General features: G+C 48.2%; 1 protein-coding gene across 4 annotated transcripts in view; it reads left to right on the top strand.

The window, feature by feature from the left end:
• The window catches only part of CTBP1 (C-terminal binding protein 1), a 392,310-nt gene that overhangs the window by 223,671 nt on the left and 142,883 nt on the right, over positions 1 to 25,756 (top strand). Inside the window, exon 1 of one of the 4 annotated variants that reach the window (XM_083148604.1) lies at positions 6,187 to 6,303. The exons of the other annotated variants lie outside the window; for them this stretch is intronic. Coding sequence (XP_083004730.1) covers positions 6,297 to 6,303 — 7 coding nt within the window. The 5' untranslated portion in view covers positions 6,187 to 6,296. Of the gene's footprint in view, positions 1 to 6,186; positions 6,304 to 25,756 lie in introns of those variants that run through there. 4 annotated transcript variants of the gene reach the window in all.

Below are 25,756 nucleotides of genomic sequence, written 5' to 3'. Positions count from 1 at the left end.
AGCACCCACTGACGGCCGCCCCACCCCCCGCTGCCTGCTGCAGCACTGCTGTATTTTTAATTGATAAAACAGATACCTGCCGTGGCTACCCTAGGCTAATACAGGGCAATTCCGCGCAGTGCGTCCACGTCCCGCGCACTATGACTATATGACACGCCTGGCGCCTTCGCCGACGCGGCCAACCTCCTCCCCCTTCCTGCTTCCTCCTCCTGACGCGTCTGTCACACAGCGCTTTGCAAAAGTCAGAGAACACTACAGTGCTCCAATATCCTCCGTGGCTACTGTGAGTTCACGTGCCCCCTACCCCCTGTCATCTCTGACTTTTTTCGCAGCCGCACACTGAAGCAGCAGCCCGCAGAGAGCCATAATAAACTGGAAGCTGTCCAGCTCTGCCAGACAGTCCCCCCCATCCCCGGCTTTTACTCCCTAATTGCCGGGCCTTGTTGTCACGAATTAGTGACTGCCCCGGCGCGTAACACTTGAGCGGCGGCTGGGGGTGCAGGATAACCCGTCACTTCCAAAACCAGCTACTCACATGGAAGGGTGACGGCCAGGTCCACAGCTGACAATGGGACGGATTCCTGGCTTCCTTAGGTACCTGTTCTATTGCAACAGGGCAGGAGGGTAGCTGGGGTGGGGCCCGGTGTGGGGAGGTTCAAAGTAACCCACATGTACTCTGAGGATGGCATAGGGTAGAGAGATATAAGCACAGTGATACCTCGCTGTCTCTCTCCCCTTCTATCTGTTTCTCTCTCCACCTCTCTCCCTCCCTCTGTTTCTCTCTCCATCTATCTCCCTCCATCTTTTTCTCTCTCTCTCTCTCTCCCTCTCTTTCTCTGATCTCTCTCCCTCCATCTCTTTTTCCATTTCCTCTCTGTTCTCCATCTCTCTCTGCTTTTTATCTCTCTGCTCTCCGCTCTACATCTCTCTCTCCATCTCTCACTGTTCTCCATCTCTCCACTCAGCATCTCTCTATCTACTCTCCATCTCTTTCTCTCTCATCTTTCTCTCCCTCCGTCCATCTCTCTATCCGCTCTCCATCTCTCTCAGCTATCCATCTCCATCTCTCCACTCAGCATCTCTCTCTCTTTCTCTCCCTCCATATCTTTCTCTCCCTCCCTCCATCTCTTTCTCTCTCATCTTTCTCTCTCCCTCCCTCCATCTCTTTCTCTCTCCATCTCTCTATCCGTTCTCCATCTTTCTCAGCTATCCATCTTCATCTCTCTCTCCGCTCTCCCATCTCCATCTCTTTCTCTATCCATCTCTCTATCTGCTCTCCGTCTCTCTATCCGCTCTCCGTCTCTCTATCCGCTCTCCGTCTCTCTATCCGCTCTCCGTCTCTCTATCCGCTCTCCGTCTCTCTATCCGCTCTCCGTCTCTCTATCCGCTCTCCGTCTCTCTATCCGCTCTCCGTCTCTCTATCCGCTCTCCGTCTCTCTATCCGCTCTCCATCTCTCTCCGCTCTCCATCTCTCTCTCTCTCCGCTCTTCATCTCTCTCTCTGCTCTTCATCTCTCTCTGCATCTCTACCTCCATCTCTCCGCTCTCCATCTCTTTCTCATCTTTCTCTCTCTCTCCCTCTTTCTATATCTGTTCTCTATCTCTCGCCACTCTCCATCTCTCTCTCTGCTCTTCATCTCTCTCGCATTCCATTTCTCTCCATCTCTCTCTCTGCTCTGCATCTCTTTCCCTCCATCTCTTTTTCCATCTCTCTTTCTGTTCTGCTTTTCTGTCTGTCTCTCTCTCAGTTCTCCATTTCTCTCTCTCCGCTCTCCCTCCGTTCTCCATTTTTCTCTACGCTCTCCATCTCTATTTCCGCACGCCATCTCGATCTCTGCTCTCCATTTCTCCCTTTCTGTTCTGTCTCTCTCTCTCTCTCTCTCTCACCCTCCATTCTCCATTTCTCTCTTTCTGTTCTCCATATCTCCCTCTCCGATCTCCAATTCTCTCTCCTTTTCTGTCTCTCGATCCCTCTGTTCTCCATTTCTTTCACTCTCTCTCTCTGTTCTCCGCCTCTCTGCACTCTATCTCTCTGCTCGCTATCCACTATCCATTTCTCTCTATGCTCTCCATCTCTCTTTCTATGCTTTTCTGTCTCTCTCCATCCATTCTCCATCTCTTTCTGGTTTCCATTTGTTTCCCACTCTTGGTCATCCTCTGCCTCTCCATATTACCCACTGCTTGCTTTCTGTCACATCTCTCACTCCCTGTTATCCTCTTTGTCCTCCACAGCTTATCAGTCACCTCCTAATTGTCACCCTCTCTCTCCCTATCCCCACTGCTTGTCACTGTCATTCTATATACTTCCACCATCCATGATCCTGTGAGGCCATGCCCTTTTTCTGAAAGTGTGTGCACCCTGGCACCACTATCCACCCTTTCCCCTATCTTGGTGCTCCCCCCTCCCCCGCAGTCCACTCCCGCCTGCTCCTTTGAATGTCGGGCATGATGTCATCAAGTTTGCCCATCATTCAGTGAGGAGCATGCAGAGAGGATCCCTAGAAGAAAGAAGACAGAAGGAGAAGAAAAGAGAGGAAAGACAGAAGAAGGAGTAGAAAGAAAACCAAGCAAATGGTAAGTGAAAGAAAGATCATGTTGGCAGCCAGACAGTGGCTGATTTAGGGGGGGGGGGGCAGTGTACCAAGGACAGTGTAAAAACATAATAATGTCTATGGGTGTGGGCAGAAGCAGCCTGATTTGTGTATAACACACAGGGCCGTAACTACTGGTGTGCCAGTGATGCCTTGCCCTGTGTGCACACCATCTAGCAGCACTGTTTGCCCACCACTGGTGATGAAGACGGCAGATGGAGAGAGGGGGAGAGGAGGAGCGCGCAGCACAGAGAGCGCTCCTGCTCCCCGGCTCTCTCGGCTGTTAAGATGGGGAGCAGGAGCATGCTCTGCGATCTCCCCATCTGTCGGCTTCATCAGCAGCATCAGCTCCCCACAGCAGCAGTGAAGATTATAATGGAAGTGGCACTTTTGGGGCATTATTTGTAAATGGCACTACTTTGGGCATTTGTGAAATGCACTACTGGGGGGCAGTGTGTAAAGGGCATTGTATATGGGGCACTACTTTTTGAATTGTGTGAGGGACACTTCTGGAGGCATTTTATGTATAAGCAGGAGTACTGGGGAATTACAGTATGTGCCATGTTGTGTAATGGGCATTACGGTGTGTGGTGTAATGCGGCATGGGCATTACGGTGTACTTTATGTAATGTGTAAAGGGCATTATGGTGTGTGGCATGTTGTGTAATGGGCATTACGGTGTGAATCATAATGTGTACAGGGCATTACAGAGTACATTTTTGCATCTGTTGCTGTACAACCTTTTATTTTCTATATTACAGCGTTTTGTAACCCTAATGCGATTGTGGTCAGAACCTCCTCTTCATAAACTGTGTCTGAGAGTCTGGCAGATAAAAAGTTGTATAACCCTAAAGGCCCCCATACATGGACCTAATGATACTGACAAATCATGATTGGCACTTGATGTGCCAAGTTTTGCATGTGATAAATCGCATGCGTTTTATCACATGCAGCCCCCGGGGAGCTGCAGGCGGAGGCGGGCTGCAAGCAGGGAGCCGGGCTGGAGAGGCAGTGGGTGCACTGTCCTGGGCGGTGAATGGCGAGAGCCGGGCAGGGGAGGCAGTGGGCACCCTGGTTTGGCGGTGAAAGCCGCAAGGGGACCAGAGACCGGTTAGCTTAGGGGAAGCTGGGCAGCAGCGGGCGGAAATAGAAATGATTGAACAGTCAGTGATTGGCTGAGAGCTCTCTCAGTCAGAGAGCTCTCAGTCAATCACTGGCTGTCCATTCATTTCTATATGCCCAGCTTCCCCTACGCTACCCGGTCTCTGATCCCCTTGCGGCATTCACCTCCGGGACCAGTGCGCCCACTGCCTCCCCTGCCCGGCTCTCTGTTTGTGGCATTCACTGCCCAGGACAGTGCGTCCACTGCCTCTCCAGCCAGGCTCCCTGCTTGCAGCCCCCCGCCCTGCTCGGCTGTTTATTTGAATATTGGAGACAACTGTGCAGCGTAATATAAATCCATATTATTTTATGGCCACGCCCCTTCCCCATGAAGCCACTCCCCTATAGTTTTGGCTTGAGCACCCACCAGCAAAAACATAAATCGGCACCTATGCTCCCTCATGTCACCTAGCCCCCATTACACTGTTACATCATAGTTACCTACCCTCCTGCATTCTGCAGGAGACTCCCTGAAATAGCAGCAATCTCCCTCTCTCCCTCATTAGTCTAGCAATCTCCCTTATTTCACCTAGCCCACATTACACTGTTACATCATAGTTACCTCCCCTCCTGCATTCTGCAGGAGACTCCCTGACATAGCATAAATCTCCCTCTCTCCCTCATTAGTCTAGCAATCTCCCTCATGTCACCTAGCCCACATTACACTGGTACATCATAGTTACCTCCCCTCCTGCATTCTGCAGGAGACTCCCTGACATAGCATCAATCTCCCTCTCTCCCTCATTAGTCTAGCAATCTCCCTCATGTCACCTAACCCACATTACACTGTTACATCATAGTTACCTCCCCTCCTGTATTCTGCAGGAGACTCCCGGACATAGCAGCAATCTCCCTCTCGCCCTCATTAGTCTAGCAATCTCCATCATTTCACCTAGCCCACATTACACTGTAACATTTTTTGGGAAAAAAGGGGATGAGAGACGGATACATTTACATTGAATCATCAGCACCATTCCCCAGCACTTTACCAAGTACATTAGCTCTTACTAACTGCTTTGGGGCTCATCTACATTTGGATATAAATCATATTAAAAGATTCCTCTCAGATGTAGCAGTACACACCCACGCTTCTAGGTACCATGTTCACAATCTCTTTTTACAATTTCTCCATATATGGAACTAGACACGCCCTTTGGGAGGAGCTTTGTAAAAGTCTATTGCCAACTATAATCTCCCCAAAACTAGTTTTCAAAAGTAGTCAAGTATGATGTACACCTTACGGTCCAATATCGCCATTATTAAATGGACCTTAAATTTTACAAAATTTAAAGGGAACATTTTTTGTGCTTAAAATTTTTTTTTAGACAGAAGTATTGTAAAATATTTTTTTGGGGGGGAGAGGGGGGCGGGGGTGCACTAACATCTGCCACCCCACATCGCCGCCATTTGCTGGGTACAGCATAGTTAAAAATGGCATATGCACCAAGGCCCTTATTCAGATCTGATCGCAGTACAAATTTGTTCTCAAAATGGGCAACACCATGTGCACTGCAGGTGGGTCAGATGTAACATGTATAGAGAGAGTTACATTTGGGTGGGTGTGTTGAAACTGAAATCTAAATTGCAGTGTAAGAATAATGCAGCCAGTATTTACCCTGCACAGAAACAAAATAACTCACACAAATCTAACTCTCTCTGCACATGTTACATCTGCCCCACCTGCAGTGCACATGGTTTTGCCCATTTTGAGAACAAATTTGTACTGCGATTAGATCTGAATAAGGGCCTTACAGCGGACAGCTCTTGTCATAAGATCAATACTTTGCGATGCGGGGGGGGGGGGGGGGGATCCCTCAAACAGAGCTGTGGAAAGAAGCCCAAAGCCTATTATAGGGTGCTGCCAATACCCCCTACCAAGGAACCCCCCGGGCCTGCGGGCTTTAGTGTATGTGAAAATGTGGTAAAACCCCCAAAAATGGGGGGTTTACCGCATTTTTTCTTTAGTGCATCCCGTCCCGGTTGGTTGTAATATTTATATATATTCTTAATCCTCTGTTGGAAAAAAAAACCATCCATTTCAATATTTTGGATTTTCCCCACCTAGACTGTGTGATGAAATGTGTTCCCTGCTGCACTGCTAAACCCTGTCACTATAATTTGGAAACTCTCCGCTTCATCTCCCCTGGAACGTTGACCTTGTTTAGGCTGCCCAATGAATCTCTCTATCCTCTCCCATAATAAAACTCCCAAATGATCTATTGGACTATTACATTGACTGTAACCCGCAGATGATTTCCCTCACCCCTCCCTGCTGTCCCCACAGCTGTCTCCTGCAGCCACACCCCCAGGTTACTTTCCCATCTCAGCCATGTCTGAGGGTGGAGGGAGGAGAATGTTACAGTTTCTCCTCTTCTACACTCCAGCTGTGCTTCGATTGGCCGCCCTGCAGCACTGCTTACCCGCGATTGGCTGCCCGTGAATGCGTGTACGCGCTGATTGGTGGGCTTCTCTGCTGCTGCTGCACACTTGCACAAGCAGCAGCCCAGCATAATACAGCAGCCTGGATAAGCCCCAGAAGGTGGAGATGCAAGGTCTGTTTCCATCTTGATACATTGTTGCAGGGCTGTGTGCCGCCGCTGTTGAGAGGGGGAGGAGGATGAGGCGGTGGGGTGTCAGCCTGTGGATGGGGATTTGGGCGGGGTGGCTTTGATCCCATGCTGTTTGTGTGTTTCTTGTAAGAGGAGGAGGAGGGTGTGTGCTGGCTGCAGGGGGTCTTTCACTCCTCATCATGTCTCCAACATGAGGGGTGGGTGCATGCTGGAATCACAGGCGGGGGGTGGCATTGCTGGGTGCTGCTAGGGAGGGTCTTGTCCAGCAGAAGTTTTGGCATACAGGAATGGCTGCAGAGTGTTGGTGGGCATGGCAGGGGGCAGGGAGAGAGGCTGCTGCTGCCAACTCAGCTTACAGGGACTGGCAGCACATCCCTATTTCCCTGCACCGCCTTATGATGCTCCATAATGGACTTTCTACCTGTATTCCCCAATGCTGTGCAGATGATAGAATGCAATAGGTGTTACATGTGTCACTTTGCTTGTGTTATTGTATATCTTCTATGTGTCAGATTGTTGTGAACTCTTCTAGTCCTAGGCCATTATAGAGGATTGCAATGCCCAACCTGGAGCTTCATTCTGGGCACTGCAAGCTATGGAAACGCATTCCCTGCCTGCCTAAAGGGGCTTCAGCTTTGTGCTGTGTGATGGGATTTATTCTGGCAGCAAGCGAGTTAATCTCTTAGGCCATTCCGCATGTGTGAAGACTGATTTGCTACCATCAATGATTTCCCATAACTCTTGCTTTGCCTCTGAGCCATGGACACTTCCCTCCACTCTGGCACTAGAGAGAACCACCACCTCCTCACACCTCCTCCTCACCATGGCCCTTATTCTGATCGGTTCGGAAACGGCCGCATGCGGCCGTTCCGCCGATGTTTTCGCTCTGCGCATGTGCAGAGGGCACTCTGCGCATGTGCAGGCGAAATCGCCGCACACTTCTTTTGACCGCCGCAAAGGGGGCGGATAGGGGCGTGAGGGGCTACTTAGCCTCATTTCCCTATGCATACGCCCCGCGTTTCATGGGCGTTCCCATGCAAACGCGGGGCGTATGCATGGTAATGAGGCCATGACGCGCGTGTAGGGGGCGGGCAGCTGACATCGCCGGATGTCAGCTGCCCGCCCCAATACAAGATTTCACACGGACAAGTGTCCGTGTGGTCTTGTGTTGCGGGACCTGGTGGAGCGTGCGGCCCTGCATTCGATGTTCAGCGACCATCGAATGCAGGGGCAGCTCCCAAGGTGGAGGAGGCGTATCCCCGTCCACTTTCATACGGATCGCCACATATCCGCGTACGGACGGAGGTGGCGATCCGTACGCAAGGCGGGGATTCGTCTGTGCGGTCGGAGCCGCATATGCGGCTCCGGCCGCACCGATCAGAATAAGGGCCCTAGTTTGGAGTATTTGTGATTATGTTTATCTGTAAACGACTCGTCTGTGTTCTGCAGATTGCGCTGCTATGTCACCTGTCAGTGGTACTCAATGGCTGCATACATTCAGTAGGCGGTCAGGTTGTATGTGGGTCTGGTTTGCCACCTTACACTCGGGCCTATACATGCTGGCAGATAAGCCCCTATTCAGACTCATATCCGCAATTTTGGGACTGCGGTTTCCAGTGTGATTCCTAATGACTATAGCATTTGGTAAATAGATCTACACAGTGCAAAAATAGTGTTTTCAGCCCAAGGTGACACAAGGAGACTTCAGCGAAACTCCACAAAAATGGCAAGCGTTTCACATTATTATGTATACTGTACCAAATAATAAACTGTACACCACTGGAGTTTCTATACTTGATGTAATCTGATCCGCCTGCTCTCCTCTCCTCTGCAGTTGGGTTGCTGTGTAATTAGGAAGAAGTTTTCTGAGCAGGCAGAGTTTGAGTGACAGCTTTGTAGACTTGCTATACAGAAGTCTGCCATTTGATTGGTCAGTTTGTGCGGAGTGACAGGGCTTGCGATGTCACAGTAACTTTGATACCTGCCTAATGTCTTTCTATACTTTGTACCTATATCTGATCCCATACCCAAAACATATTCAGAGGTTTAGGGTCATTCCATTACAGATCATCATAGCTTCCAACCAGTCCAGTTCAGATTTTCAGTAAATTTGAGGTTGATAGATGACATATCATTCTAGCCATCAGTGATACACGGGGTTCATGGAACAGGGTTGCACACATGACAACTAATGTGAATCATAACTTTGGTTCTGGTTGTGGTATAATACCCCTTTCACATCGCACTTTTAAAACGGTATATTGCCGTTTTTTTTCCATTTTAAAACGTTTAAGGCTGCAATGTGAAAGTGCCAGAGTTGATTTACCGGTTAAAGTTAACCGGTATTTCAACACGGTTAAAAAGCAGAGTCCTACACGTTTTAAAGCCGTTTTTTAGGCAGTGTGAATGGCTCTATTTCAATGGCTTGAAACGTGTTCCTTGGGGGTTAAACGGGTTGAATGTTTGAATGGTATTAAATGATTTTTAAAACGGTTTTCACCTGCAATGTGATAGGTCTCAAGGCTCAGACCCGTTTTAAAGTCCCATTTAAGAATACCGTGTCATTACCCATTTCTGCAATGTGAAAGCAGTATAACTTTCATGTTGGTTTTGCTTTGAAGCTAAAGATACCCCAGTTTTCATAGAAACTTGTTTTCATATTTAATATAAGTATTGACTTTTACATTTCAAGGTCACATGATGTGACTTTTAACCTTGAATATCTAAAAAAAAACACCTTAATTTGATTTGTACATAAAGTTACACAGTTAAATACATACAATCGCTCTTTAATACATTTCATTTTGGGAAGAGGAGTAATGGTGCCCATCACATCCGATTGCAACTTATGGTGCCCTTATGTCGCATGCCACATTGGGTGCTGGCGGCGGTGCAGCGGAGCGCTGTGCAGGAGAGCTCGTGCGGCGGGGGTCAGCGCATGCAGCAGAATTTGAAAAAACGGTACTTCTGTACTTTCACGGCGCCACTAGAAATCGCGGGCATCGCGGGCATTGAATGCACTAAAAATCGGGTGCGACGCGATGCCCGCGATTTCCCATAGGGACCAATGTTAAATTTCTCAATTGACCCGATTTTACTGTTCAATGCCTCAATTGACACGATTTTTCCATAGGAAACAATGTTAAATGGCCCACAGAGGCCAAATAGCCACCCTGAAGTGTGAAATGGCCCCCACAATTGTTAACGCCACCCCACGATCAACGTGAACCCGAAGCGTGGCGAGCGCAGCGGTACGCGTCCTCCGACCTTTTCATACCCCCACTATCCACGTCGGCGTGGAGTTGAGAATAGAATAGTGTGGCGAGCGCAGCGAGCCACCGAGCCCGAAGCGTGGCGAGCGGACGCGGATACCTTCGCAGGTAAACGCGTCCCTTCGCGGGCTTCACAGGTATCCTCGTCCCCTCGCGGGGCTCGCTGCGCTCGCCACGCTTCGGGCTCGGTGGCTCGCTGCGCTCGCCACACTATTCTATTCTCAACTCCACGCCGACGTGGATAGTGGGGGTATGAAAAGGTCGTAGGACGCGTACCGCCGCCCCTCGCGGGCTCGCTGCGCTCGCCACGCTTCGGGTTCACGTTGATCGTGGGGTGGCGTTAACAATTGTGGGGGCCATTTCACACTTCAGGGTGTCTATTTGGCCTCTGTGGGCCATTTAACATTGATTCCTATGGAAAAATCGTGTCAATTGAGGCATTGAACATAAAAATCGGGTCAATTGAGAAATTTAACATTGGTCCCTATGGGAAATCGCGGGCATCGCGTCGCACCCGATTTTTTAGTGCATTCAATGCCCGCGATGACCGCGATATCTAATCTAGTGGCGCCGTGAAAGTAAAGAAGTACCGAAAAAACTTTCAAAAGACCACCGTTTTACGCCAACCCTCATGCACAGCGCTCCGCTACACTGCCGCCAGCACTCCTGCCGCCCGCTGCCAATTGCATTGCAAACAATCGCATGTGGTTGAAAACTATTCGATAAATGTTAAGTGCAGCACATAATATCTATCGACGCGCCATTCGACCGGCAGGCCCACGCTTTGCGTCGGGTGACACATTCAACGTGCATATAATCCTTCTTCGATTTATCGCACAGATGCAGGCGAAATCGAAGGATTGTATGCAGTATCGCCCTAGTGTATGGGCACCATAAAAATAAATATTAAGTATTGGAATTAAACCCTTCTTGCAGTAACCATGCACCTGGTAATATCATACTTGTCTTATGTCTCTCTCTGTGTTCTTCTCCGTCTGATTCAGAGTCAGTTGTACTTTTGTGAAACTTTGGAATCCAATCAGCAATTGTGAGTCTGCGGTTTTTGGAGATCTGGGAATGAATAAGGCCCTAAAGCTGGGTGCCGCAGACAATGTGCAGGAGTGCGCATAGTCAACGACGTATCGGGTACACACTAAACGCGTTGGTCCAATCTGCCGTGTCAGACGATGTATTGTCTAGTATAGGGATGAGGAACCTTTGGCCCTCCAGCTGTTGTGGAACTACACATCCCACCATGACTTGTTACAGTTTTGCTATGTGGCCATCCTACAATTGTTGCAGGGCATGCTGGGATGTGTAGTTCAACAACAGCTAGAGGGCCAAAGGTTCCCCATCACTGGTCTAGTATGTACCCTGCTCAAGACCAATGGGTAAAAATGACATTAAGACTCAGGGCCTGATGTACTAAGCTTAAAAAAATATACAATGGAGAGTGATACACCACCTGCCAATCCGCTCCTAACTGCCATGCAACAGGCTGTGTTTGAAAAATGACAGGTTGGAGCTGATTAGTTGGTTTATCACTCTCCATTTTATCACTTCTCAAGGCTTATGCAGGGTACACACCAGAACGATTTGGCCTCAATTCACCCAATTTCGAAACAATCGTGAATTATTGTATGTAAATTGGGATTTCTGATCCGACTCCGATCTGATGCGCATCCCCGCTGGTCATTTGGTCGTTTTTCAGATCCTACCTGCAGCAGGTCGCATTTGAAAATGACCCCTTTAACTGGGTACGGATTGAGATCGGATCGTATGCAGATCATGTGCTCCAACCAGAGGCGTAGCAAGGGCGGTGCCGGTGGAGAACAAGCTCTGGACGCCGGAAGCTATCGGGGCGCCAGAGCCTTGCCAGCACATCCAGCTCGCCCGTTCCCCTGCAATCTCATCTGCCTAGTGCCTACTCCGTCTCCCCCTGCTATCTCCCGGCTCCCCGCTGTGTCCGGGTGACGTAGTGCTATTTAAAATTCACGTCTCCCGCTAGCCAATCAACTGGTGGCTGCTGGACCGCGAGGGCCTATTGGCTAGCGTGGTCAAGCGGGAGATGTGAATTTTAAATGGCAGCACAGTGCACGTCTCCCGGGTACAGGGGGGAGGTGGTGCACTGTTGGCCATGCGACTGCAAGTACTACTGCTGTGCCGACCGCACACTTCCCCTGACAGCTGGGGGGGGGGGCTCCGCACTACTCCCTCCCACCCTCACTCCCCACTACTACTCCCACCCTCACTCCACACTACTACTCCCACCCTCACTCCACACTACTACTCCCACCCTCCCTCCCTGCTCCGCACTACTACTCCCACCTGCTCTGCACTGTCACTCCCTCCCTCCCTCCCTGCTCTGTACTATCACTCCCACCCTCCCTGATCTACACTATTACTCCCACCTTCCCTCGCTGCGAGCAATTTCAGTCCCCCTTGGCATGTAGCATGAAGCCCCTGGCATGGCGCATGTAGGTAAGGGGCACTTATGTGTTAAATCTGTAATGGGCATTACGGTTTGTTAAATAGTATGTGATGGGCATTTCGGTGTGTTATATAGTATGTAATGGGCATCATGTGTGGCTTTATGTGTAATTGGCATTATGGCATGTGGCTTTATGTGTAACTGGTATTACAAAGTTTGCTAAAATGTGCAATGGGCATTACGGTGTGTGGTATAATGTTGGGCCGTGCCCACTCTTCACTGCGCAGGAGCCTCACCTACTACAAATTGGGGGGGGGGGGAGCGAACATGCCCTTGCACCGTGGCACCTAGCTACACCACTGGCTCCAACAGATCATGAGACGATTGTAAGATCGTCTCACGATCTGCATCGTTCTGGTGTGTACCTAGTATTAGTAAATGCGGCCCCCAGTGCTTTAAAGGTGGGAAAGGGCAGTATGATAAGATGCACACTCCCGTGTACATCCCATCGCACAGCACAGAACGTCTATGCAGCCCATGCTTTTAGTACTAGATTGCATCGCATCTAGTACAAAAAGCCCGGTGCTGTAGCACATTGTATGCTTTTTGTACCAGATACAATGCAATCTAGTACTAAAAGCATGGAGTTGATGGCACCGTGTATGGGCACCTTAACGCATTAGAAATGAAAGGATACCACAGCTGTCGAAAACAATTAAGGAATGTGTTATCATGGATGATTGAAATACTGACGCATGTCAATAGTGATCAATTGATTTGTGATAACTAGGAAACAAATGAAAATGGATCCTTTACTGCTGAGGTAGGACGTAGCAGGTTGATTGATGAGGACAGGCAGAGCTGAACCAGCTTTGTGGTCATGAAATGAAAGTTTAAGCAGTATGAGGGCGTCAAGTTCTACCATATATTCCAGCTGAGGAACCTGTGCCTGAATATTGTCAATGTTGCGATGGTGTCATACTGTGATAACTGTACCTCTTGAAGAGACCACAAAAAGTTGTGAGAAAATGACTATTTTGACGCTTTTTCCAAAAGACTGGAGTATTATAGAAAAATAAAACAAAAATCTTCTCAGGCAAGTAACTACACGATAAGAAAAGCAAAGCAGTTAAGGTCTCCACTACAGTAGGCGATATACATGCAATTTGGTCACTTGTGCGATTGTGGCAATCAATCACATACAAAGCATCCAAATGGCATGTATTTTGCAGCAGATGTGATGCTTAGTCCTGTGCGCATCACACCGGAGCCTGCGACTCACGCTGGCTGCAGAAGAGATTGGCCAAACAGGCTTGAGATCTATCGTATGCAAAATCCTAAACCAAGCAGCGGTGGCACCTGCGAACGGAGTCAACACATTAAATGTCAACATGCATAAGGTTGACACAAGCATTCTGTAGACTTCGGTTTTTCACTTTTGTATTGAGCCGACATGTGCCGACAGGCGGTATTTCATGCCCTTCCATCCAATAGGGCAGTGGTTCCCAACCTTTTTCCTCTCCCGTACCCCTTGATTAGGCTTTTCATTTATAAGTACCCCTCCTCTCAATTTGAAATTTCTACAGTACTTATGAGTGGAAGTGAGCAGGGCCGGTGCAAGGCACCGGAGCGCCCCAGGCGAGTCGGGGTGGGGGCGCCCGGGTGCCGGGGGGGGGGGGGGGGTACCTGTCCTGCGGCGCTGTGTATTTAAATCTGGAGGCGGAGGCAGCGGGGGTCCCTGCAGTCCATTAGAAATCACGAGCGCTATCCGCCGGGCTATGCGGAAGCGCTTCTAGTGTGAAAACACTGGCAGCACGCTGATTGGCTGAGATCAGCGTGCGCCGTGCTGCCAGAGTTTTCACACTAGAAGCGCTTCCGCATAGCCCGGCGGATAGCGCTCGTGATTTTTAATGTACTGCAGGGACTCCCGCTGCCTCCGCCGCCAGATTTAAATACACAGCGCCGTAGGACAGGTACCCGGGCGGCACAAAATGCCGCCCTCCAGTGGCCGGCGCCCTAGGCAAATGTCTAGATTTGCCTAGTGGTGGCGCCGGCCCTGGAAGTGAGCAGTATGCGTGTCCTAATATTAAGGAGTATCTGTGGACTAGCATATGGGGCTTTATTCTAGTTCACTCTTTCTGACAAAATCCTTCTTAGATGGAAAAAACCATGTGCACTGCAGGGGGACAGATGTAAAATGTGCAGAGACAGTTAGATTTGGGTGAGTTATTTTGTTTCTGTGCAAGGTAAATACTGGCTGCTTTATTTTTACACTGCAATATAGATCTCACTTTGAAGTAAAACCCCACCCAAATCTAATTCTCTCTACACATTTTACATCTGCCCCCTGCAGTGCACATGGTTTTGTCCATCTAAGAAGGATTTTGTCAGAAAGAGTGAACTAGAATAAGGCCCATGGTCAGGAATCAGGTCCGTCTTTGTCTGGCCGCTGGCTGTGAATTGTCTCCAGAGTTCCTGCTAACGCCTGTAGGATTAATGCTTCTTCCACCCATGTCAGTGCGGGGCAGATGTACACAGGTAGCTCTCAGTGAATTGCTGGTTGGGCAAAAGCACGGAGACGCTGATGACGCTGCAGATGGAACTGGAAATGATACAACGTGGTTCATCTCCATGTCGGTGGTAGACTTCTTTTGCCATTGGGAGACTTTTTCGTCTACCGCCATTACCAATATTATTTCTAAGTACCCCCAACTGGTCTGCAGAGTACCCCCAGGGGTACTAGTACCCAGGTTGGGAACCACTGCACTAGGGCGTGGAGGGAGAATAGAGTGAGCAAGGCACCATGCCCAAAGCATGGCGAGCGCAGTGGTGCACTGATGCATGTCCACATTCGGGACCCCCCCAAAAAAGTGAAAAACCCATGTCGACCTTTTGATTGTTGACCTAGACACTGTCAACCTAATGCTTATGTTGTAATGGTTAGCATTACTGCTTCACAGCACTGAGGTCATGGGTTCTAGTCCCACCATGGCTCCAACTGTGCGGAGTTTGTATATTCTCCCCCTGCTTGCGTGGGTTTCCCCCGGGTACTCCGGTTTCCTCCCACACTCCAAAAATCTACTGGTAGGTTAATTGGCTTCCATCAAATTAACCCTTGAATGTCTGTGTGTGCGTGTACATGTGGTAGGGAATATAGATTGTAAGCTCCACTGGGGCAGGGACTGATGTGAGTGTTCAAATATTCTCTGTACAGCGCTGCAGAATACAGTATGTGTGCTATATAAATAACTGGTATAAAACAAGAAGTGTATGCCCACTTCAAACAATCACAATCAGTGTTGAGTTGTTCTCGTGGTAGCATGTGGTCAACACACTAATGCCGTGTCGGCATTCTCCCATCATAAAGGCTCCTGTTTAAGTTGGAGAGTTGACACTTTTAAAATGCTTCAAAGAACATTACACCTGTGCCGGCATTTTTACTTTACCACCCCCCTGCTGATTTGGGGTTCCTGCAGCTGGGAATCTATAGTAAAGGCCTTGGATCCTTCCTCTCGGTGAGGAAGATTTAACCTTTGGCGATGTACAGTTTATAAATCGCTAACCTGCATCCCCAGAGCTTGTTCCTAGCGACTGCGAAGCCATCAGACAGATGGTGATATTTGGTTTCCTGGCAGTTTTAATGAATTGTGATCGAACAGATAAGAACATTTGTTTCGCTTAGCAAACTTCCTCTCCTGGCTCATTATTAATGAAGAGCTCATTGAACTTTACCTCCTACAGTAGGTGCAAGGGTGGGAGGGGAGGGTGTTGGTAAGTGGGAGGGGGGAGATAACCTGACCTGAATCATTACACGGCAAACTGCAGTCAGCAAGAATTATACCGCCTTCCGTGGCATCTCCCCTGCTTCACTTGTTACACACCAATTTAATCTTGAGTGAATAATGCACATTAATGTACATGTTAGGCCTGGTTCAGAGTTGGGGGCTACCGCAGCTGCAAATTTGTACGCTGGGAATGCTTCAGCCGCTATGTGCATATTAGCGGATGTGTACATAGACACCGTCCATTGTGGACAGTCAGAAATTCTGATTGGCTGTACCGCTGCCGGACGTTTTACCTAATAACTCATTGCAGCTGCATACAGGATGGCAGTCGTAGGCCTAGATGCCGCGAGAACGTCTGCGTTTTTACCGCCGTTCCCCTTTACCTCGACCCAAATGCGCCGACTGTCGCTCACTTTGCCAATAAATCCTCTCTGACGGTCATCGCAAGATCGTTGTGGCACATTCGCAGTGCGGCCTACGCACATGGGCGATGATCGTTTAGCTGTGTACATTTGTAAACAACGGCTAATGATGTTGTGGACATTTGTCTTTTGTCGTTTATTTTCCTTATATAAGTTAGGATGAAAACACGGCAACAGGCTTCTATTTAATCACCATGGAATCAATGCTAAATTGATAAAATAAGCTTGCGAGCAGGGCCCTCCTACCTTTTGACTCTCTGTAAATTCTGTTTGTTGTATCACTGTCTCCTTTGTAAATCGCAATGGAATATGCTGCGCTATATAAGAAACTGTTAATAAATAAATAAAATAAATAGCTAGTGGCTGGGAATGTGCTGCAGAGCAGACCTACAGTAAGTGCTGCTTTATCACGGAGCTACGGTGAAGGATTTCTGACAGCAAATGAAGGAGATTGTGAGAGTCAGCACTTTCTGTCCCATTGTGGATCTGCAGCAGCTGATGGAGACTCGCAGGCATGTAGACTGCCGTGATCGGATCTCAGTCCCGCACCCTGCACGTTGGGAAAGGAGGAGATTACTTGCTGCTCTGTTGTTAATCAGGATGACCCATCTGCTGGGGTTAGGGGGATGCCACCACAAGTTATACTAGAGATTGGGCACTTACAGACTGACAGAAGGATGGAGGTGGTGGCCGGGGTGGGGTGTGGTAGGGACACACCCACCTTACAGTTCTGTGACATATGGTCCCTGGAGATATACCATCCAGTCTATATGGCATATTCTATATTTATCTTGCTGTACAGGAAATGATAGAAAGAGATCAAGTGGAGACAGATAAAGTACCAACCAATTGGCTGTCTCCTAATTGTCATTTTTCAAGTAACAGGAGCGACTTCCCTGGTACTTAATCACTCTTTGGCCTTATATGTATTTCTTCCTCCATGTTGCATACCCGCACAGAATAATCATTGGGCATTTGTGACTGTGTGCGTCCGGTGCCTCTTTGCAGTGTCTCACACCCATGAAGGGAGTCTGTGCGCCTGCGTCAGGGAATACCTTGCGTTTCTGATGCGCTGAGCTTCCATCCCTTCAATGCTTTGTGTACTTGGTGACGATAGCGAGGTATGCCACATTTACTACTCCCAGGGGATTGGGTCTGCATGAGTTTGTGGTGGCGAGGATTGGAAGGGGCCATAGGAAGGGGGATGAGGTGCAGTAAATTTACTAAAGTGTGAGAGATGTTGCCTATAGTAACCAATCAGATTCTACCTATTATCCTCTAGAACAGGCATGTCCAACCGGCGGCCCTCCAGCTCTGAAACTACACATCCCAGCCTGCCCTGAAAAAGTTTTAGCACTCCCTCATAGCAAAACTGTGGCAATGCATGATGGGACTTGTAGTTTCACAACAACTGGAGGGCAATAGTTTGAAATGCCTTCTCTAGAAGGTGCTAGGAAAAGTAGGTAGCTATCGGCAACATCTCTCACTTCTAAAAGCTCACATTTTAGTAAATTTAACCCTGAATATCCCTTTGTACTGATGGCTGTAAAAAAAAAAAAAAAAATATGACCTTTTATTTTTATACATAAAATTATTTTTTTTAGACTTTTACCTCATTAAGGGCCAGATGCATGAAGCTTCAAAAGTGATAAAATGGAGACTGATAACCAACCAACCAACCAACTCCTGCCTGACATTTTTCAAACACAGTCTGTGACATGGCAGGTAGAAGTTGATTGGCTGGCTGTTTACCACTCTCCATTTTAGCACTTTTGAAGCTTAGTGCATCTGGCCCTGTGTCACACATATGAACACCGCTTATTTGCAAAACCTTTTTCCAGAGCTTTCCCTATGACCATAAGGCAGGTGCATAAGACCGAGGAATGTAATGGTACAAGTATGTATAAGTGCCAGTCTTTTAGTGACTTTGTCATGAATTAAAGCTGTGATTATTTCTTTCTTTCTTTTTTATCCAAGTAATTGTAATCTTCACGTTCATAGCGGTGACCATCGGAGTATACACGGTTCATCTGGAGCCGCCTGAGGGCCTAATCCTTCTCTATCTTACATGATGCATGTAAAGTCCAAATGTTCTTCCCTTACTCGTCTCCCTCCTGGAGACCCTCTTAGGACGGAGATGCAGATCTCTCTCTCTTTTCTTTCAGCAATTTGTACCCCCCCCCCCCGCCATATATCCTATATAAGTTGCACGAAAGGAAAGTTAGCCTATAAAACAGATGGGTAGGGGTCATAGGGTTAACAGCACTAAGGTCGATATGCATTGACTTGACCACTGAAGGTTAACATGAGCCAAGGTAGAAACATAGAAATATCGACATGTCATTAGGTTGACACAAACATTATGTCGACACAGGTTTCCCTTTTTTGCCATGTATACCTGTGTCCACACAGTTGAAATACCACCTGTCGGCACATGTTGGCTCAAAAAATATAGCCGCGAGCCTCGCCATTTTGACGGCCACTTTCCCAGTTTCCACCTTGCTTTTTAGAAACCGTGAGGTGGAAACGGTGAGTAAAGGGGGGTAGGTTGAATACTGCTTAGGGCTATGAAGGCATATACCCCATAGTTTACGATTGGCAATAGAGATGGGTCGTTCGTGAATGAAGCGGGTCTTTTGAACAGATCCCAAAAAAGACTGAGGAAGCCGCTGATCCCAAAAAGGTGATCCGTCGTTCTTTTAGTTTCAGTTTCGTTTTTCATTACAATGCATTTGCCTGAGCTCAGCACTGCCACCTGTGGCAGCTGAGATGTACTAACTCAGGAGACTGAGTACAGTGCTGCGACAGCAATTAAAAGAAAGAATAATAAGGCTGCTGCTGCTAGGGATGGCCATCGGTGCAGACGCCATCGATGGTTGCCATCAATGGCGATTCTGCACCCAGCCATCGACTCAGTGTTTTGTTCGGTTATGTATGTTCTTATTTGTTCAGCTCAATGTTTAAAAAAAACAAAATGGCAATAAATGATTGTAAAACAAATTATGCTTCGTTATTATCACATTACCCCTTCTTTCAAAGCGGACCGTTGATTTGCCTAAAAGATACGGATCTTTTCACCGACTAATCTACTGGATCCCAGCTCTCGCTTGTGACCCGTTTTGCCCATCATTAATTGGCAACCACAAGTTCTGATTTTGCTTTTTACACTAACCGTCAATATTTAGAATTAATTTCTGGAACACCAACCCAAGGAACCCATGCAAGTTCCTCAAGGCACCCCAGGGTGCCACGGCACACAGTTTGGGAACCACTGGACTAATACAATGCATAAAAGATGACACCATTATAAAGTCTGAGGTTAAACTAAAGTATGGACCGTCAGATCAACATAAAATCTGTGATTTGGTAACTGGGGCTATTTACTAACCTCGCTCACTCTGCGATCATTGCAGCAAATCCTGGAGCTCCCACCATACAGCTTACTATTACTGTACGTGCAGGCTTTCTGCATTATTGGTAAATCCGCCTCTTGACTTCGATGGGAACTTTGGAAGAGACAAATTCTGGATATTTAATCTGCTTCCTACTGGCCTATAGGAATTGCTGCAAATGCTGTTCGATCTGTGGAGTTTATAGATATCCCTGATTTATAATGCATAGATCCGACAACATGACTGCTAAACTATGATTAACAAGCGTCTTCATCGGTGTTTGAAGTTGGTAACTAAATACAGTCTGTTATTGAATTACGAATCCTCTGACCTTACTTGTCTCTTTAATCTGCTGTTCCTGCACAATGTATAGCGCACTAAGTATATTACTGCCGGGACCGCTGGCTTGTAGAACTGAATGTGTGAATGAAAGCTCATTAACCTTTCTAATGGTGCGAGGGGGGGTCACGTGATAATGGGCAAAAGAAATCTAGAAATGGAACATAGGGGTGTGTGTGTGTGTGTTTGTGTATTCATGCATATATAACAATATATCCTTTATGTATTTATGGCAATGGAAAAGACAAGTGCGTGGCAGTGGTAGTATACAGTGATCTCTAGTGCCACGTGCATGCGTACCAGAAACTTCATTGTAATATGCTTTTCTGTCTACTGATAAGTCAGTTCCTTGTTTTTATAATATGAAAGCATTGTCTCTCCTAGCTCACCCAGAATAGGAAATATTTTAAAGACATAAAAGAAAATAATAGCATACCACAATACGATATGGGGAATGTGGTGAGCAACTTGCATGTGTGTCACAGCTATTAATCTGCGTACCAAATAACAAAATGAAAGTTCTCCTATTGTGGTCCTCCGCTATTTCGTGTGCAGAAATGTATTTCTTTATCACTCACATGAATATAAGGGATATAGCTTTTTTGAGGAAGAGTCCATACGTGTTTTATCTCCCTAGGACTTCTTCTATTACTAGAGCAGTCTCACTTGGCACTTTGGGCGTCATTCTGATCTCTTCGGAGCCGTTCCGATGGTTGATGGACTGCCCATGCACACGGTCTTTTATTCACATGTACAAGTCCACTGTGCGAACAGATGCACACATTTACATTGTCGGTGGGCCATTCGCATGGAGCAGTGTGAACTTATACTAGTATACTAAATCTAAATACTTTGCATTTTAGCAACATTGTTAAGTAAATCACCAAAACTTTTCCAGAATATCTAGAGCAGGGGTGGCCAAACCTGTCCTCAAGATCTACCAACGGTGCATGTTTTCCAGGCAACCTGTGGATCTATAGTAGGAATGAATGCAGCAGGTTTTAAAATGTGACAGTAATGACTACAGCTGTGCACCAGATGGGTAACCTGGAAAACGTAGACCGTTGGTAGATCTCGAGGACCCGTTTGGCCACCCCTGATCTAGAGGATCTATACACGATCTCTTAGTTGAAGTTATGGTACATTTCTTCTACATTTTAAATTCCGGTCACATTTTAAGGTCTCCTGTACTGTGGAGGCTGTATTCCCTCAAAGCTAAAAAAATATTATTTGTAAATTATGCGGAAAGTAGTTGAAAGCCGTGCAAATGACGGACACCAGGGCTGTATTACATGGGCGCGCAGGGTGGGGTATTCGGTCGTCACGTATACAGCAACTGGCGGGTGCTGGAATTTAGGGAATTGTACGGCTCTCCAGGATGATACAGCAGAAATGGCGTGTTTATCTGTTTGTGTGCCAGAGCCATATTGGACCTCATGTTACCCTAGGCAAGATACCAGTTTAGGGCCCCCATCTTGAAACCATCCTTAGCACCATATTTGCCTTCCTCATTCATGCCCCTCATATCCCTAATAACCCCCCCCCCCCCACACACACACTATTCTGCTTTGTATACAGACTCCATCACACTCAGTATACAAGTGTCATATATCGCATTAATCAATGTTGTCCTAGTCACAATACACTGTGACTAAGATGCATTTTCAGTCCAAAAAGATGGGCAGCATTGGAGTTGCTCGGGTCCTGGCTGCCCACTCATGCCAGGCATCTCACGCTGCACGGGGTATTGAGGCTACATGTTTGTGGACAAATTTGCATATTCATATTAATAGTCTGAGAACAATGGCTGCCTGTCACAGCTCCATCCGCTAGTTTGAGGCTGAATGGTGCTGCTAAGATGAGAGCATTGAACTTGTAGTGTGCTGTGGGCAGGAACCCCTACTTCATATTTTTTCTTTTGTCATTCTAAATGTGACATTAATTGGACTTGTGTCAGGAAGACAAATTCCCTCTCCCCCCCCCCCCCCACACACACACACAGCCACTCTCCCCCATATGATCTGTATAAAAGGAGCCTGTGGTCACTGCACTGAGGCCTATTCGTTACTAAAGGCAACCACACAAGAGGATATTTACATTGGTAATTTATTCACAGTTTTGTAACTGAACAGCAATAGTGTCTGCTCACTGCTTCTCCCCATGTCCTAGTGTGGTTGTTGGAGGCGCACTCTGGGCCAGAAGCACTAAGCTTCAAAAGTGATAAAATGGAGAGTGATAAACAATCACCTAGGGCGGCCAATCCTGGGATCGGCTGGATCCCGGGATTTAGACTCAAAATGTCTGTGATTTCAATCCTGGGATTGGCATTTCCAATCCCGGGATTAGACTGTGCATGCGCAGAGATGCTGTTCCCAACCCCGTCGTGCGGCCTGCGCAGCGTGACAAGGTCATAGGTCATGCTGCACTGCTGTATCTCCGTCGCTGGAAATCTCTCGTTGCCCGCTGCGGCACCATACCAGATAACTGCCGCCTGCCCTGATCCCCGCTCCTCCAAGTAAGTTAATGTGGGTGACGGGGATGCGTTTTTTCTTTTAGGGATGCTAATCCCAGGAATCCCAGGATTGAAAAAATGCCCCGGGATTGGCATCCCTACAACCAACCAGCTCCTGCCTGACATTTTCAAACACAGGGGGAGATTCTCTAAGGTGAAAATGCGGTAAAACCCCCGTTATCGAGGTTTTTACTGCATTTTGAGATGCTGTAAGCATCCCCCGCCGGCGGGGGTCATCGCCAGAAAAATCTGGCGATGCCCCATAGAAGCCAATGGGCTTCTACCGCATCTTACCCCGCAACGACCCCCCGCCGCCCCGCATCGCCCCCTCACCTGTGTCCGGGCAGCACAGAGCTGTGCTGCCCGGACCTGTGACCTCCTCCCTGCACTGATCTTTTTCCGGGTGCAGCAGCAGCAGCACCGGTTGTGGGAGGGGAGGGGAGCCACCGGGACCCGGCGACTCTCACCGCAAAGGACAGCTCTAAACGCAAGAGCTGTCCTTTGTTATAATTATCACATATGTTTGAACATATGCGATAATTATAATTGCGAAGGGGGGTGGATAATTTTAAAGAATCTCCCCCACAGTCTGTGACATGGCAGGTAGGAGCTGATTGATTGGCTGGCTGTTTAGCACTCTCCATTTTATCACTTTTGAAGCTTAGTGCATCTGGCCCGGAGTGTGTTAGTAGCACTGTTTTACTATTACACCGCCTCACTTATAGCACCACCTCACTGCAGCAGTTGGGTGTAATGGTTTCTCAGTGAAAGTAATATACAGCTAGGAATGAAGTCTGTGGCCTGCTTGCCAGTGCTGGATAGGAGTATGACTTCCTTCCCTCACACTATCCACTTAACAATAGGCAGATGGGATATGCAGCATTCAATTACCTTTAATAGATTCCATAAATCCTTGATTTCATCCATAAAACACAACACTGGCGTCATTTTGAATGATTTATTATTAACTTATATGAATGTAGTACAAGTAATATGTGTGTTGATATTATAATGTGTATGGAGTGTAAGCTCACTGGGTCAGGAACTGGAGTGAATGACTGAGCTATTCTCTGCAACCCGCTGCATAATATCTGTGCACCATATGAATACTTAGGACCCTTTTTTTTTTTTATATTATGGTTTTGCCAGCAGAAAGGTTTCTCTGACGTTCCCACTGGGTTGTCCTTTCCCGCTCCAATAGGCAAATGGAGGTATATAATGGCGAGTGGGCCTGAGGGGAACCCTGTACCACTGCGCTACTTGGTGTGTTACACAGGCGTGCTTCTAGCTGGGTTACACGCGTGGAACCGCTGGAACATTGGGTAATGATCTGAGCAGCATCTGAAAGGCCTGCATCATGTAATGGACCCATGTGCGAATCCCCATCATTGACTGGGACTCCGTTAGATGCCAGGGGATGTAACTCCTGGGGCTGTTCCGTGGTGGGGAATGCAGGGTATTGTGACTAATGCGCGGGACGTAACCGCGACTAGTGCTGAGGTTTAAGCAGAATCCTCTGGTCGCTGGGGCGGGCACTTGTTCCGGGAGCTATATCTTCTTGATTAAACCCCCCCCCCCAACCATCCAATGTGTACTCTCCCTATCCCCTCACCAACACCCAACAAAATAATATATATTGTTTTTTCCCTAAATAGCAAAAGAATTACCCCATTTCTAGATGGTACAGATGGAGCGTGCCCCATCTTTGCAGGGGCTGGCAAAACTATTGCCAGCCACCAGCCCCCGCCAGGGGGTGCGCGTGCATGAGATGCTTGCGCACCCCGTGGTGACGTAGCTCCCCGATGCCGTCTGCCACCGCCAGAGCCGGTCCTCACTGCGTCCCGATCCCCTTCTAACCCTGCCCATCTCCCTGAAGCGGAGACGGGCAGGAACCTGCTGCCCAGCCACCAAAAGACTGGGATGCGCATCCCAGTTTAATGAAGTACCTCTCCGCCGGCGTTTGCCAGAGGGGATGTTCTGGCGAGCAACGGGCAAAGACAAAAGGGGCTCCATTTGTACCACCCATTCTTTTCTCCCTCCACTGGCCGCCTGTAAGATGACAAATTGTCCTCAAGATTGGATTACTCACTTTCATGACCAGGGCCCAAGGTATCTGAAGCCATTTCTGACCCCTTACAGCCTTGCTCGCTTAAGCCCCATACACCCAAGACCAGCGAATCTCAAACTCTGGGTCCTGACCCCAAAGTGGGTTTTGAACTTCTCAACATGGGGTCGCGACCCAGGTTACTGACCATCAGGCTGATGACTTTTCTAATCTCAGTAAGTAATTAGGGGGGAGATTCTCTAAGAATCTCCGCCCCCCTTCGCCGCCCATCGCATATTTAATTATCGCATATGCTGTAACATATGCGATAATTAAGGCAAAGGACAGCTCTTGCGTTAAGAGCTGTCCTTTGCGGTGGGAGTCGCCGGGTCCCAGCAGGTCCCGGCGGCCCCCCCCTCCCTCACACACCCGGCGCTGCTGCTGCTGCGCCGGGCTCTCCTCCTCCCTGCACCCGGAAGAAGATCAGTGCAGGGAGGAGGTCACAGGTCCGGGCAGCACTGCGCTGTGCTGCCCGGACACAGGTGAGGGGGGAGGGGGCGATGCGGGGCGGCGGGGGGTCAGCGCGGGGCGGCGGAGGTATGCGGTAAAAGCCCATTGGCTTCTATGGGGCATCGCCAGATTTTTCTGGCGATGCCCCCCGCCGCGTTAACCCGGCGGGGGATGCTTACAGCATCCCAAAATGCGATAAAAACCCCGATAACGGGGTTTTTACCGCATTTCTTGTTTAGAGAATCTCCCCCTCAGTCTGAAACATCTGTTGAGTTGTCTGGTATATTAGACTCCTCCCATCATTCTGTGCCTCCACACTGCTGCCATGTATGTGCTGACTACCCATGTGATGTAATGGGTTATGGTATATTAGACTCCTCCCATCACTCTGTGCCTCCACAATGCTGCCATGTATGTGCTGTCTGCTGACTACACGTGTGATGTGATGGCCTTCTGCAGTACCTTGCTGGGGTCCTGTCATTATTTTGATTGTTTCATGGGGTCCCAGAGCAGAATTGTTTGAGGACCCCCCTGCGCTAGACAAAACGGGAGCCTTGTGAGCGATATATTTTACTATCTCATCTAGTGTGTACACGCAATAGCGTAAATAAGCTGCACTCCCGGACATCATTAACGCCCCCCTCCCTTGCCTTGCATGTACAAACAAGGGAGGTCCTTATTAACCATGGTGCTCACTCCCCGCCGGAATTGGCAAGTGTGTATGCTCT

Source organism: Crinia signifera, chromosome 1 (genome assembly GCF_055691185.1).
Source record: "Crinia signifera chromosome 1, ASM5569118v1, whole genome shotgun sequence".
In the NCBI taxonomy this organism is placed as follows: Eukaryota; Metazoa; Chordata; class Amphibia; order Anura; family Myobatrachidae; genus Crinia; species Crinia signifera.
The sequence above is the reverse complement of the archived record's forward strand: the minus strand, read 5'-3'. Positions and strand labels throughout refer to the sequence as shown.